Source organism: Schistocerca serialis, chromosome 2 (assembly GCF_023864345.2).
Source record: "Schistocerca serialis cubense isolate TAMUIC-IGC-003099 chromosome 2, iqSchSeri2.2, whole genome shotgun sequence".
NCBI lineage: Eukaryota > Metazoa > Arthropoda > Insecta > Orthoptera > Acrididae > Schistocerca > Schistocerca serialis.
Window position 1 is genome coordinate 680,441,276 of NC_064639.1, and position 15,515 is coordinate 680,456,790.

At 38.1% G+C, this 15,515-nt stretch overlaps 1 protein-coding gene across 1 annotated transcript in view; it reads left to right on the forward strand.

Moving 5' to 3' along the window:
- Positions 1-15,515, forward strand: part of LOC126457792 (uncharacterized) — a 73,492-nt gene that overhangs the window by 40,095 nt on the left and 17,882 nt on the right. The window contains exon 7 of the mRNA XM_050094379.1: positions 8,281-8,475. Within this exon, the coding sequence (XP_049950336.1) occupies positions 8,281-8,475 (195 nt within the window). The remainder of the gene's footprint in view (positions 1-8,280; positions 8,476-15,515) is intronic.

Consider the following 15,515-nt stretch of genomic DNA (forward strand, 5'->3'; position numbering starts at 1 on the left):
TGAGAGTGACTGTGATGTGGGGTACAGTCAAGTGGAGGGTGCCCCAGGGATCAGTGTTGGGGCCACTCCTGTTCCTTATTATATAAATGATGTGCCCTCTAGTATTACGAGTAACTCTAAAATATTTCTATTTGCTGATGACACTAGCTTGGTAGTAAAGGATGTTGCGTGCAACATTGGCTCTGTTTCAAATAGTGCAGTTCATGACCTAAGTTCATGGCTTGTAGAAAATAAACTAACACTAAATCACAGTAAGACTCAGTTTTTACAGTTTCTAACACAATTCAACAAAACCTGACATTTTAATTTCACAGGATGGGCATATGATTAATGAAACTGAACAGTTCAAATTTCTAGGTGTTCAGATAGATAGTAAACTGTCATGGAAAGTGCGCATTCAGGATCTTGTTCAAAGATTTAATGCTGCCATTTTTACTATTCAAACAGTATCTGAATTGGGTGATCGTTCGACACGAAAACTAGTCTACAAGGCATGTTTTTTAAGTAAGTACCGTTTTGAAATTAAAACAAGATATGCTAAGATATCTCAATAATGTTATTTGTACATGAAAGCCTGTACCTTAATCTACTTTTCTACATAATTTCCGTCAATATTGAGGCACTTGTCATGATGTACCAGTTTTTGAATACCCTCCTCATAGAAGTCTGCCGCCTGACTTGTTAACCACTGCATCACCACTGTTTTGACTTCGTCATAGTCTTGAACATGCTGACTACCCAGGTGTTTCTTCAAGTGCAGGAACAGATGGTAGTGACTGGGGGATGATTTCGAGTTTCCCATCGAAAAGATGTGATGAGATTTTCGGTCTGATTCGCCACATGTGGGCGGGCATCGTCTTGCAGCAAAACAATGCCCTTGCTCAACTTCCATGGACTGTTGCTTTGATTCTGGTGTGACATAGGCCACCCATGTTTCATCGTCCATAACAATTTGGCTTAAGAAATCATCACCGTCATCGTGGTATCGCTCAAGGAAAGTCAATGCACTGTCTAAACGTTTGGTTTTGTACACATCCGTCAACATTTTCGGTACCCAGTGTGCACACAATTTTCGGTAATTCAAAAGCTCGGTCACAATGGCATACGAAACACTACAAGAAACATTAGGAAAGTCATCCCGCAAGGAGGAAATCGTAAAGCGTTTGTTTTCTCTCACCTTATTGTCCACTTCCTGCACCAAACTTTCATTAACGACCGAAGGACGCCCGCCCCGTTGTTCATCACGCACATTTGTGCGGCCATCTTTAAATGCTCTCACCCACTTTCTTTCCATTCCATCATTCTTAATGTTTTCTCCATAAACCGTACAGATCTCACGATGAATATTGATCGCTTTTAGGCCTTTAGCACTAAGATATCTTATAACAGTCCGTACTTCACAGACGGCGGGACTCATGATTATCGGAGGCATTTTAAACACTCAGTACACAACGTAAACAAGGAAGAATCAGACTGTAATGGCGTCAGTGAGTAGATTAAGGTACAGGCTTTCATGTAACAATAAAATTTTTGAGATATCTTAGCACGTCTTTTTTTAAATTTCAAAACGGTACTTACTTAAAAAACACGCCTCGTACTTCACTGATTTTCATTCGCTTATGTCGTATGGTATTATATTTTGGAGTAACTCTTCCCATTCTAAAAGGATATTTTTGGTTCAGAAATGGGCGGTTTGGGCAATAAGTGGTGTAAATTCATGAACCTCTTGTCGACTCTTGTTCACGAGTCTGGGTATTTTGACATTGGTCTCTCAATATGCATATCCCTTACTGTCATTTCTTGTTAACAACATTAGCTTATCCCCAAGAATAAGCAGCTTTCACTCAGTTAATACTCGGCAGAAATCAATCCTGCATCTGGATTGGACTTCCTTAACTCTTGTGCAGAAAGTTGCGCAGTATACTGCTGCATCCATTTTCAATAAGCTACCATTCAAATTAAAAGTCTTAGCAGTAATCCACGTGCTTTCAAATTGAAACTGAAGAGTTTCCTCATGGGTCACTCATATTCTGTTGAGGAGTTCCTTGAAAAATTAAGCTGATTCTTGTTGTATTGTTGATTGAGTTTACTTAAACGTATGGCTTGACTTTTTTTCAGGTTCATGAACATTTTATTTTTGTCTGTTATTACTTTTATGTTGTAATTTCATGTACTGACACATTCCATGACCTTTGAGATTAGCTCCTCAATTTGGTCCTACGGACCTCAACATATAAATAAAAAAATAAAAATAAATAAAAAATAGGGTTGTTCATAGTATTTCTTCAAAATTCCTGTGAACTCATTATCATAGTAGAAAGAGGAGCAAAGCCAAAACACACCATAGTAGTAAAAGTATATTTGCCTACTACCTCTGCACATAATTAAGATTGAGAAGCTCAGTCAAAAGACCACATTTGATTTGGCAAGGAAATGAAACTTAAATTGCGGTAGAATTCTTCAATAGGTGAAAGAAGGAAAGGAAGAATAGTAGGAGAACATGGACTGGGGAAGATGAGTATATGAGGAAGTCACCTAGTACAATTTTGCACGGAGCGCAATTTAATCGTTTCTGACATTTGCTGTAAGAACCCTGAGAAAAGAATTATATGTGAAAGAGATATGGAAACACCATAAGGTTTTGGTTAGACTAAATAATGGTAAAACATAGGTTTTGAAAACAAATTTTAAATTGCAAAAGATTTCCAGTAGCAGATGTGGATTCTGACTGTTATTTATTGGTAATAAACCGCAGAATAAAAATGATGCAATTATAGAGAGATAAGCTAATAAGCTGATGAGACCTGGATAAATTGAAACAATCAGAAGTTGTTGGGGATTTCAAAGCAAACATTCCACTGTCCGAAACAGGAGAAAGGAACACATTATAAGACATTGAGTACCTCTGCAAGATGAAATAGTGAAGACGGAGAGGGGGGGGGGGGGGGGGAGGGGGGTTGTGTTTAAACTAAAAACATTTGAGGAACACAAAGTGAATGACGGTGCCAACTAATGCTGCAAGAGGCCAATTGCCAAAACACGCTAAATATGGGTCGAACTAACCTAGTTACAGCAAAGGGAACTTCACAGCAAACATAAACATAGCCAATGCAGACAAACAAAATTTACGCGAAGTGAAATGTAGTGTGAGGAGGGCTATGCGAGAGGCATTCAATGAATTCGAAAGTAAAGTTCTATGTACTGACTTGGCAGAAAATCCTAAGAAATTTTGGTCTTATGTCAAAGCGGTAGGTGGATCAAAACAAAATGTCCAGACACTCTGTGACCAAAATGGTACTGAAGCAGAGGATGACAGACTAAAGGCCGAAATACTAAATGTCTTTTTCCAAAGTTGTTTCACAGGGGAAGATTGCACTGTAGTTCCTTTCTAGATTGTCGCACAGATGACAAAATGGTAGATATCGAAATAGACGACAGAGGGATAGAGAAACAATTAAAATCGCTCAAAAGAGGAAAGGCCTCTGGACCTGATGGGATACCAGTTATATTTTACACAGAATACGCGAAGGAACTTGCCCCCCTTCTTGCAGCGGTGTACCGTAGGTCTCTAGAAGAGCGTAGCGTTCCAAAGGATTGGAAAAGGGCACAGGTCATCCCCGTTTTCAAGAAGGGACGTCAAGCAGATGTGCAGAACTATAGACCTATATCTCTAACGTCGATCAGTTGTAGAATTTTGGAACACGTATTGTGTTCGAGTATAATGACTTTTCTGGAGACTAGAAATCTACTCTGTAGGAATCAGCATGGGGTTCGAAAAAGACGGTCATGTGAAACCCAGCTCGCGCTATTCATCCACGAGACTCAGAAGGCCATAGACACGGGTTCACAGGTAGATGACGTGTTTCTTGACTTCCGCAAGGCGTTCGATACAGTTCCCCACAGTCGTTTAATGAACAAAGTAAGAGCATATAGACTATCAGACCAATTGTGTGATTGGATTGAGGAGTTCCTAGATAACAGGACGCAGCATGTCATTCTCAATGGAGAGAAGTCTTCCGAAGTAAGAGTGATTTCAGGTGTGCCGCAGGGGAGTGTCATAGGACCGTTGCTATTCACAATATACATAAATGACCTTGTGGATGACATCGGAAGTTCACTGAGGCTTTTTGCGGATGATGCTGTGGTGTATCAAGAGGTTGTAACAATGGAAAATTGTACTGAAATGCAGGAGGATCTGCAGCGAATTGACGCATGGTGCAGGGAATGGCAATTGAATCTCAATGTAGACAAGTGTAATGTGCTGCGAATACACAGAAAGATAGATCCTTTATCATTTAGCTACAAAATAGCAGGTCAGCAACTGGAAGCAGTTAATACCATAAATTATCTGGGAGTACGCATTAGGAGTGATTTAAAATGGAATGATCATATAATGAAATTTGTCATTAAAAATATATCACTTTTTCAAACCAACAGCTCAATTCATGGAATCAATACTAGAAATAAGAATAATCTTCACAAGGATTTAAAGTCACTTAGTCTTGTACAAAAAGGTGTGCATTATTCAGGAACACACATTTTCAATAACTTGCCAGCAGCCATAAAAAGCTTAACAACCAATGAAATTCAGTTTAAGAGAAGCCTAAAGGATTTATTGGTGGCCAACTCCTTCTACTCCATTGATGAATTTCTGAGGAAAACCAACTGATTTGTATATAAGTACAACATAACTTCTGCACAATTTCAGTGCAGTAATGTGTTCATTGTAAATAAGTATTACAGTAGTTGTATTACATGTTTCTTACCTTATAAATAAATATAAAACTTTTTTATTTTAAATTCAGTGCAATAGTATTTGTAAAATGACTCTTAGTGTTCATTAAAAAATGACGATCATTCCACTTGGGACCTGTGGAATGGTACATTAGCTTATTTGTTTTAGTTTAAATATTTGTCATGTATTGTTGTTTTTCTGACATGTTCCACATCCTGGAGGACCTCCTCACTACGGATCAATTGGAATGAAAGTAAATCTAATCTAATCTAATCTGTTGATCGTCGGTAAAGCAGATGCCAGACTGAGATTCATTGGAAGAATCCTAAGGAAATACAATCCGAAAACAAAGGAAGTAGGTTACAGTACGCTTGTTCGCCCACTGCTTGAATACTGCTCAGCAGTGTGGGATCCGTACCAGATAGGGTTGATAGAAGATATAGAGAAGATCCAACGGAGAGCAGCGCGCTTCGTTACAGGATCATTTAGCAATCGCGAAAGCGTTACGGAGATGATAGATAAACTCCAGTGGAAGACTCTGCAGGAGAGACGCTCAGTAGCTCGGTACGGGCTTTTGTCAAAGTTTCGAGAACATACCTTCACCGAAGAGTCAAGCAGTATATTGCTCCCTCCTAAGTATATCTCGCGAGGAGACCATGAGGATAAAATCAGAGAGATTAGAGCCCACACACAGGCATACCGACAATCCTTCTTTCCACAAACAGTACGAGAATGGAATAGAAGGGAGAACCGATAGAGGTACTCAAGGTACCTTCCGCCACACACCGTCAGGTGGCTTGCAGAGTATGGATGTAGATGTAGATGTACAGCCATCACGCCAAGTAGTGCATGGCAGCAGTGGGAGATACGGCACAAATTGTTCCAACTTTTACATGTTAACCGGTTCAAATCCGCTGAGTAGAGTGCCCTGGTGTCAAGAAACTGAACCACGTAATATTTGAAAACACTACTGGACGGCCAGCGTCATTTTTTCCTCTACAAATCTTTTTTCATAATGATTAAATCGCAGGAAAATTATAAATATGCTGACACAAAATTGGGTGCAAATTAATATTGTGGACATAGGAAGTTTGATGGGAATGATAAAAAATGTTGTAAACCACGGGAAAACGTTAGTTCCAGGAACGTACAAGTGGAAACTTCACTGGCTGGTATGTGTGGCTGATGCCTTTGTTTGTAAGAAATTCATCCATTAGAGTAGTTTCAGTCAACTGCATTTATGAAAAAGCTTCATATGATTGAAGAACCTCATCCCTGTACAAGTGGGTGTGAATAGTAGTCCAAGTGTTCTAATCCATATGCTCAAAAAAAAAAAAACAAAAAAACAAAAAAAAAAACAAAAAAAAACCACAGGTCAGTGCCAACCATTGTTAACAAATAATGTTTGTGGTAGCTTATAATAATATTTCAGTTTCACTTGTACAAAACATTTAAGCAATAGTTATCTATGCATGTACTTCTGCCTTTGTAAAAGTGTGGACATGTGTATATATTTATTTCTTCTACATGCTGCTTACCCTGTGTCACTAATCTTGGTGTGAGAACAGGTATCAAATAAAATTCACAGTGCTCTGTGTGCATGTGCTATTGTTGCCAGAAGGTTGCACGACAGGGTTCTTCAAGAGGGATTCCAAATTTTTGACCAGTGTTGGACTGAGCGGAACAACACCAGGAAAACTCAAACTATATTGCCTACTATGACTATTCAAAGTGAAATACTTTGTTAACATGAGATGCCTTCACGATAAAATACCAAAACTAAAGAAGAGACAGTGACAATTATATCACTGTTCAACTAACCTAAAGTCCTGAATCTGAGTGTCCAATGAAAGACACTGAAATCAGTTAAGACCCTTATAGATGCTACAGTCAGTAGCAGTAAATGCCTCCCAAAATAAATGGGTAAAAATTGTTTCTGTTGTTTTATGTTTGGATGGTTGGACTGTTTCATACAGAGAACATGTCATTGTATTAGGGATTGATTTCTTTTTACACTTTGTAATTCTCTTCAGATGTCAAAGGACAGAGTATACATAATGAATATTACAGAACTGCTTTTGTATGCAAAACACATACAAGCACATTTGCATTTTTGACACAAATATGGCAGTCATACTTTAAATATAGATAGTTCATAACAAAAATGTAAAAGTCTAATAGTCTAAGTGTAAAAACTACCAAAGACAGTACTGCCAGTGGTATGGAGCAAGTGATGTGATCAATCACTTAGGCACTTGGTATTACATTCAGTAGAATTTATGAAATTGGGAGGACCTCATTCATCAAACATTATCTGTGTTCAGCAGTAATGTAAGTCCATCTCTGCAACTGAGTGGTCACTGTGGCTGACTGCCAGGATTTTTGCTTAGTGGTAGGACTGGAACAGTGGTCCACTCAACTTCATGATGCCCACTGAGGCTCTACTTGATAGAGAAGTAGCAACTCCAAGGTCTGAAAAGCTGACAATGTCCAGAAGAGCAGTGTGATAATTTCACATATGTCCAGTCAGTTCCAGTTAGCTCATGTGAGACCAGAATGGTGGACATCTTCTTTAGTTTATAATATGACTGAGTTTTGTGGCCATTGCATGTATTCCACGAATCCACATCTGTGCATAACCATAGGAACACCTAATGACTGTGAGAATAATCATCAAAACAACAGCTACTACTACTAGTACTAAATCATGACGACATGGAGGTATTTGAATTTCTAAACAAAACTTTGACATACATTCTGCAAGGGAAAAACAGTTTTCTGACACCTTACATTAATATTGCAGGCATGCAACTTGATTAAAAATTTGATCCTCAGAAGAATGAAAAACAGTGTGACAGAATTATGCTGAATCACCATAACATATTCTGTGGAATGAAGAAAATACCGTGAGAAGTAAAATGTTTAACAAATGAGATCTGGTGAATTTGTTCTGGCCATTTGCATATTTATCACATTGTCGTGGCTTTTTTATATGCAGAACAGAGGTGTAGTAACTATATTTAACTATTAGTTGCTATTTTTGTCAGCATGTCTAGTCTCTAGGGTTGGAAGTTAAATACGTATGTTCAGTTACTGTAAAGAGACAATGATGGTGATATGAGATAAAGGATGGAAAACATGATTTGTAGTGAATACCGCTTACTCAGCTTAACTTGAAATGAGTAGGTTGCACCCAATGAAGTATTTTTCGATCTTTGAAATTGTTCTTTTTATTCTTCATAAGTTTGAACAGTGTAATATTCCATAGATTGCCTTCACATTTTTCTGGTATTTCTCAATAGAAGTTAATATCCCTTCACCTTTAAATTTTCATTATGCACTACCATTTTCTGACTTTTTCTGGAATGGTCAATAGTTGTTGAATTTATGATGCATGCATACAGCATGAAATAGAGCTTTCACAACAAAACAGGTTGCATGTATGTGTTTTGATTACTTTTGTCACTAACAAAATCTGTCAAGTCTACATTAACAATTTCACTATATTAATTTTCTCTGCAATAATAATTTTTTTCTGGTTTCAGTGTGTTCCCATCACATGGAATAAACTTCGAGGCTCCCACTATCTTTTTATTTACTGGAACATAGTGATGTGGATGAGCTGGGTAATAGCCAATCGACGAGACCCAGGATATGTTCCATGCAACACGGATGCCTATCACCGTGCAATACAACAGATAGCTTACTTGGATAAATGGCGTAAACGAGCTGTGGCATCGGTTAGTGCATAAGATTATTTGATGTGTGTCTTATTTTGCATCATGTATTTAATGGAACTGTGTTTCTGCCAACTGTTAAGACAGTAATAGAAGGGTTTTTTAATATTTTTAAGGGTGAGATGGTTACTTGTTTTCCACTGGAACTAAAATTTTAAAATTAGAAGGAAAAGATGGACATTATTAATGAAATAACTGAATTAAATTTAGATACCAGTGTAGTTAAAATAATTTCTGCTGATCAATGATTGCCAGAAATAATTAGTGAAACTCTCAAGGACAGTGTCAGTTTCATGAAGAGTGAAATGATAAAACCAAATAAAACAATATATATTTTAGAGTACCAACTATCTTCTGCAATTATGCCAGTGCAAATTTTTTGTTCATTAATTATTTGTACATATTCTTGTTTTCTCATAGTCCACTTTTCTGAATATTTTTATTGTGGTGTGGAGGCAATGTGCCTATGCAGCCTATCCACATTGGCAAGTTTCTTTTTTAAGTTATGCACTCTGTTTATGTACTCAGAAGGTGACACAAATTCATTCTTCGCAGGATGCCTTAACCCTCAGTTTTAAAAAATGCAAAGAAGATGTAAAAATGAAGAGCACTATTACACAAGTAAATTAAAAACAGTTAGACGTAATTACGTTTTTGTAGGTAATCTATAGAGATAAGCAGAATCACCTGTTATTATAGACCCGTTTCACTCTTATGGTCCTTCATTTCAGAAAGTGGTCTATAATAGAATACTGGTTATTTTTTTCTGCTGGCCAATATTTGTTGAGTGCCTCTCAGTGTAGCTTTTGTTAATGAAACCGCGCCATGCCCTTTGAATATGTGGACCACAAAACTCTACTTGATAAACTAAAATGTTATGCAACTAACTGCATTCATTTTAATTGGTCCGACTTGTACATAACAGTAAGCCAAAGGATACATTGACAGATGACATCACAGCAGTAAAGTATAATGTGTAATAATCTTTGAGACAGCATAACGATCAGTGAACTCTCACTCGTGGGGACTAGTTATCTCGGTTTAGGTTTCCCTGAAATGCTAAGAGATAACAGATTTTTTACCCTATCCCTGTGTAATCCAGCTTGTAGTCACTTTGCCTGTGTACAATTCAAAATAAAGTGTGGATTCCCAGAGAGTTTAGTACTGTATCCCTCTTTCACTCTAGTTGTTGTTGTTGTGGTCTTTAGCCCAGGGACTGGTTTGATCAGCTCTCCATGCTACTCTATCCTGTGCAAGCCTCTTCACCTCCATATAACTACTGCAACCTACATCCTTCTGAATCTGCTTAATGTATTCATCTCTTGGTCTCCCTCTACAATTTCTACCCTCCAGTACTAAATTGGTGATCCCTTGATGCCTCAGAACATGTCCCACCAACCGATCCCTTCTTCTAATCAAGTTGGGCCATACAAATTCCTGTGCTCCCCAGTTCTATTCAGTACCACCTCATTAGTTATGTAATCTACCCATCTAATCTTCAGCATTCTTCTGCAGGACCACTTTTCGAAAGCTTCTATTTTCTTCTTGTCTAAACTATTTATCGTCCATGTTTCACTTCCATACATGGCTACACTCCATACAAATAATTTCAGTAAAGACTTTCTGACAATCTGTACTCAATGTTAACAAATTTCTCTTCTTCAAAAATTCTTTTCTTGCCATTGCTAGTCTACATTTTATATCCTCTAACTTTGACCATCATCAGTTATTTTGTCCCCCAAATAGCAAAACTCATGTGCTACTTTAAGTGTCTCATTTCCTAATCTAATTCCCTCAGCATTACCTGATTTAATTCGACTATATTCCATTCTCCTCATTTTGCTTTTGTTGATGTTCATCTTATATCTTCCTTTCAAGACACTGTCCATTCCGTTCAACTGATCTTCCAAGTCCTTTGCTCTGTCTGACAGAATTACAATGTCATCGGCAAACCTCAAAGTTTTTAATTCTTACTCCAAATTTTTCTTTTGTTTCCTTTACTGCTTAAGGATTGGGGATAGAATACAATCCTGTCTCACTCCCTTCTCAAACACTGCTCCCCTTTTGTGCCCCTCAACTCTTGTACTTGCCACCTGGTTTCTGTACAAATTGTAAATAGCCTTTCGCTTCCTGTAGTTTACGTCTGCCAGCTGCAGAATCTGAAAGAGTATTCCAGTCAACTTTGTCAAAATCTTTCTCCAAGTCTTGAAATGCTAGGAATGTAGGTTTGCCATTCCTTAATCTATCTTCTAAGATAAGTCTTACAGTCAGTATTGCCTCATGTGTTCCAACATTTCTACGGAATCCAAAATGATCTTCCCCAAGGTGGCTCTTTCAGTTTATACAGGTTCCATCTCCTTAAATTCCCACCTTTTTGCAGTTTCTTTAGTTTTAATCTATAGTTCATAACCAATAGATTGTGGTCAGAGTCCACATCTGCCCCTGGATGTGTCTTACAATTTAAAACCTGGTTCCCAACTCTGTCTTATCATTATACAATCTGTGTGAAACCTTCCAGTGTCTCCAGGCCTCTTCCATGTATACAACCTTCTTTCATGATTCTCAAATCAAGTGTTAGTTATGATTAAGTTATGCTATGTGCAAAATTCTACCAGGCAGCTTCCTCTTTCATTCCTCACCTCCATTCAATATTCGCCTACTACTTTTCCTACTATTGTATTCCAACCACCCATGACTATTAAATTTTCCTTTCCCATCACTATCTGAATTTTTTTTTTTATCTGATCATACATTTCTTCAGTTTCTTCGTCATCTGTGGAGCCAGTTGGCATATATAAACATTTACTACTGTGGTAAGCGTGGGCTTCATGTCTATCTTTACTACAATAATGCGTTCACTATGCAGTTTGTAGCAGCTTACCCGCACTCCTATTTTTTTTTTTTTTTTTTTTTTAAATTATCACACCTACTCCTGCATTATCCCTATTTGATTTTGTATTTATAAACCTGTAGTCACCTGACCAGAAGCCTTGTTCCTCCAGCCACCGAACTTCACTAATTCCCACTATATCTAGCTTTAGTTATCCATTTCCCTTTTTAAATTTTCCAACCTACCTGCCTGATTAAGGGATCTGACATTCCACACTCCGATCCATAGAACACCAGTTTTCTTTCTCCTGATAACATCAGTAGTCTCCCTCTTGTGTAGATACATCCTTCCTGCTTGTTTTCAAACTTAGTTCAACTTGTTCCCGTGAGTGGCGCCGTCACAGCATGTCTTCAAGATGGCTGCTACATTTGACGTTCGTCAGAAGCAACGTGCTGTCATATAATTCCTGTGCTGTGAAAATGAGACAGTGGGAAACATCCACAAGAGATTGAAAAAGTGTATGGAGATGCTGCTGTCGATCGCAGTACAGTTAGTCGATGGGTAAGCAGGTTACGTGATGAAAGTGGGCATGGCAATATTGAGGATTGTTCTTGCAACAGCAGGCCTCGTACTGCACACACTCCACACAATGTGCAGAGAGTTAACAAATTGGTGACTGCTGATAGACGCATCACAGGGAACAAATTGTCATGCTACGTTGGGATAGGGGAAGGAAATGTTTGCAGAATACTGAAAGTTTTGGCATTAAAAAAGGTTTGTGCCAGCTGGGTTCCCAGGACGTGGACAGTGGCTCACAAAGAAACAAGAAAAACAGTATGCAGCAAAATTTTGGAACAGTACGAGACTGGTGGAGATGAATTTCTTGGAAGAATTGTGACAGGTGGTGAAATATGGCTCCATCATTTTTCAACAGAGACAAAGAGGCAATCAATGGAGTGCGTCATGCAAATTCACCCAAGGGGGGGAAAAAAAAAAATTCAAAACCACTTCTTCTTCTGGAAAAGTTATGGCTACGGTGTTCTTCGATTCCGAAGGACTCTTGCTTGTGGCCATCATGCCAAGTGGAACCACCATAAATTCTGATGCATATGTAACGATACTGAAGAAACTTCAAGCTCGACTGAGTCATGTTTGACCACATTGGCAAAAGCAGGATGTTTTGCTGCTGCACGACAATGCATGGCCACATGTCAGTTAAAAAACCATGGAAGCAATCACAAAACTTGTGTGGACAACACTGAAACACCCGCCTTACAGTTCTGACTTGGCTCCATATGACTATCATCTCTTTGGGAAACTGAAAGACTCTTCGTGGAACAAGGCTTGAAGATGATGAGTCCTTAGTGCGCGCTGCCAAACAGCAGCTCCAACAGGTTGGTCCAGAATTTTACCGTGCGTATATACAGGTGCTGGTTCCAAGATGACTCAAGGCAGTTGAGAGGGATGGAAATTATGTGGAGAAATGAAAATATTGTTCCTAAAGGATGTATCTACACACTGTAAAACTTTCAAACATGTAGAATAAAAGATGGATTTAAAAAAAAATAGTGTGCATTTCTTTTGCAGTGACCCTTGTATACTGGCGCTTCAATTCTGCCACCAGTTTTCTTCTGAATCACTGTAATTCCTAATCGTGCAGATGCATTCTTCTTTTCTTTCACTAAATCAATAAAATTAACCTCCAATTCATCATCCCAATTACAAATAGTTAAACGTCCTCTTCCATAATCAACCATACATCATCTTTCTGCCAGCCAATCACCACCAAATATCCAGCCCACTGTTGAAGAATCAATACCAACATGTTGAAATGTCTGTCTAAAATCTTGTTTCTAATGAGACCTGTCCAGTAACAGCACAACTCCTGCACCCAGTTGCTGGAATGATATGCATGCTATTGACAGGGAAAACAGGTACCTCTTCTGTTTCACAAAGCTGTTCATAGTAACTTTTAGAGATCGCTGTAGTATAACTACCAGAATGTAAAATTGCTGTAATTTTATGACCACTTACACTAAGTTCAATCACTGGATCCAACACTTCAACTACATCGTGAATATCTTCTGTCAGTAGTTCAGCCCTAATATCTTTTCAGACATTCCAGAGAGGGTCTCATCCAAAACAACTTCTAGTTTGCTGGAGATCGCGCGTGTTCTTGAGGTCTGTCATCCACGTCTCTGAGTGGTGAACAATCCAGAACTCTTCCATCATCTACTGTCTGCTTGCTGGTTACACCTATCAAAGTCATTTTCTCTCCTCTCCTTGTTTCCGATTTGGTCATCATTATGCCAGTAATTTCTCAAATGTTTGTCTTCTCACGTATCTTGTGTCGCAGTTGAATTGTCATGTTGTTGGTCCCATGACTGAGATCCATAATTCTTTTTCTGCAGAGCGTCATTTCATTGAAAACGTTGATTACAGAGAGTCATATTTCGCTCTGATCCCCTCAGCATTCTTTCACAATCTGTTTCTTCTAAATGATCAACAACTCGTAATAACTCATCAGAATCATCAAATGTTTGCGACGCTGTTTCCTTACTTTCTATGGTAAATGGTTTATCAAAAATTACCATCAAATCATCACCACTAATAGGACTGTCCTGATAATTATTGTGCTTACCGTGTTTTTGCAGAACGTCACATATCAGTACCTCGTGCCCATTGTAGTTATGCATGACAATTTCTCTTTTATACTTTGTTGTTTCTTGCATGACCAGTATTTGCGGAGAAATGCACTTTCAGATTCTGCAAATGGAATGCACTGGTCGGATACACAGTTTCCCCATGTCCTAGCACCTGCATTCATGTGTAACACAATAATCAATTTTTTCTGATTCATTTTGAATCCATGCAAATACAACTTTTTTTTTTTTTTTTTTTTTTTTTTTTTTTTTTTTTTTTAATCCATGCGATGTAACTGTTTATATGGGTCAAATTCATTAAAACTGTCCTTGGCCAAGCACACTGTTAATGAGGTTTTTAAAGCAATCTTGCATTAATATTTCTATTTCTTGTTGGGTAATGTTTGTATCTACTGGGGTATGGGGTATTCTTACATTCTTCATTGTGTCTTCCATTGTCTGTATTTTTGATTCTAGATTGGAACATTGTTGCTGCACACCTGATACTACTTTAGTAACTGATTTTTTATTTTCCTCACATGCAGTTGGAGCTGGAACTATCTCATTATTTGTAACAGTGCTGTTCAGTAAAGCTTGTTTTACTACTTCCGTTTGTGAGTTGACTTGTTTCTGTAACTCAATTAGTCTGCTTTGATCTTTTGACACTATGCTGTAGCCATGTACATAAACTTCGATTGTTTCTCATGAAGTGATTTTCTACATTCCTGGGCAAAATTATTAAACTGACAAATTCATTACAAAAATTCACTGTCTTTAGATCTAACATTTTGTCCAATTTTTTTACTTTGTTGTCTGAATTTTTGTGCAGAGTTTTTGTCCAAACCAGCATTCATTTTTTGTAAAAACTGCATCAGTATGTCCTCTCTCCCTACAACCTCAACCCTATTGTTACTGTTACTGCCTCAAGTGTGTACGTTTAAGTTTGTATTTTCACTTTCCAGGGCATCTATGTTTTGAATTCTACCACATAGTTGTGGTGCACTTTCACCAGTTTTGACTCTGGTTCTAATGATGGATCCAGGTTTCATCAACAGAGACACATCAGCACAAAAAGTGTTTTGCGTTGTGATTAATCACCAAACAATGTTGAAATGTTCTGCTGGATGCACTTTTCATTGACTGTGAGCAATTGCTGACACCCAGCTTCTTTGTAGCCAATTCTCAGTGTAGGATATTATGCACTCACTCAGTTGAGCAGCGTACCGTGTCAGCACTCTCATAAATTTTTATTTGGCTGTCTTGCATTACCATGTCGTGGATTTTGTCAGTGGTTTCCTTTGTGGTGACCTCAATTGGATGGTCAGTGTGTGCTTTGTCTTCAGTAGTTGTCCGGCTGTGTTTAAATTCATTAATACAAAGGTAAACGGTCATCAGTAACGGTGCAAAGCTCACATGAACTTCATCCAATTTTGTTTTGATGTGTGCATCACTCCAATCCTTCAGATGAAAATGTTTGGTAACAGCACAAAACTCTTCCTCCAATTTCGATCGCAGTTGACGCACTGACCAATTCAGACTGATATCAACAATGAACTGTACACTGTGCATTA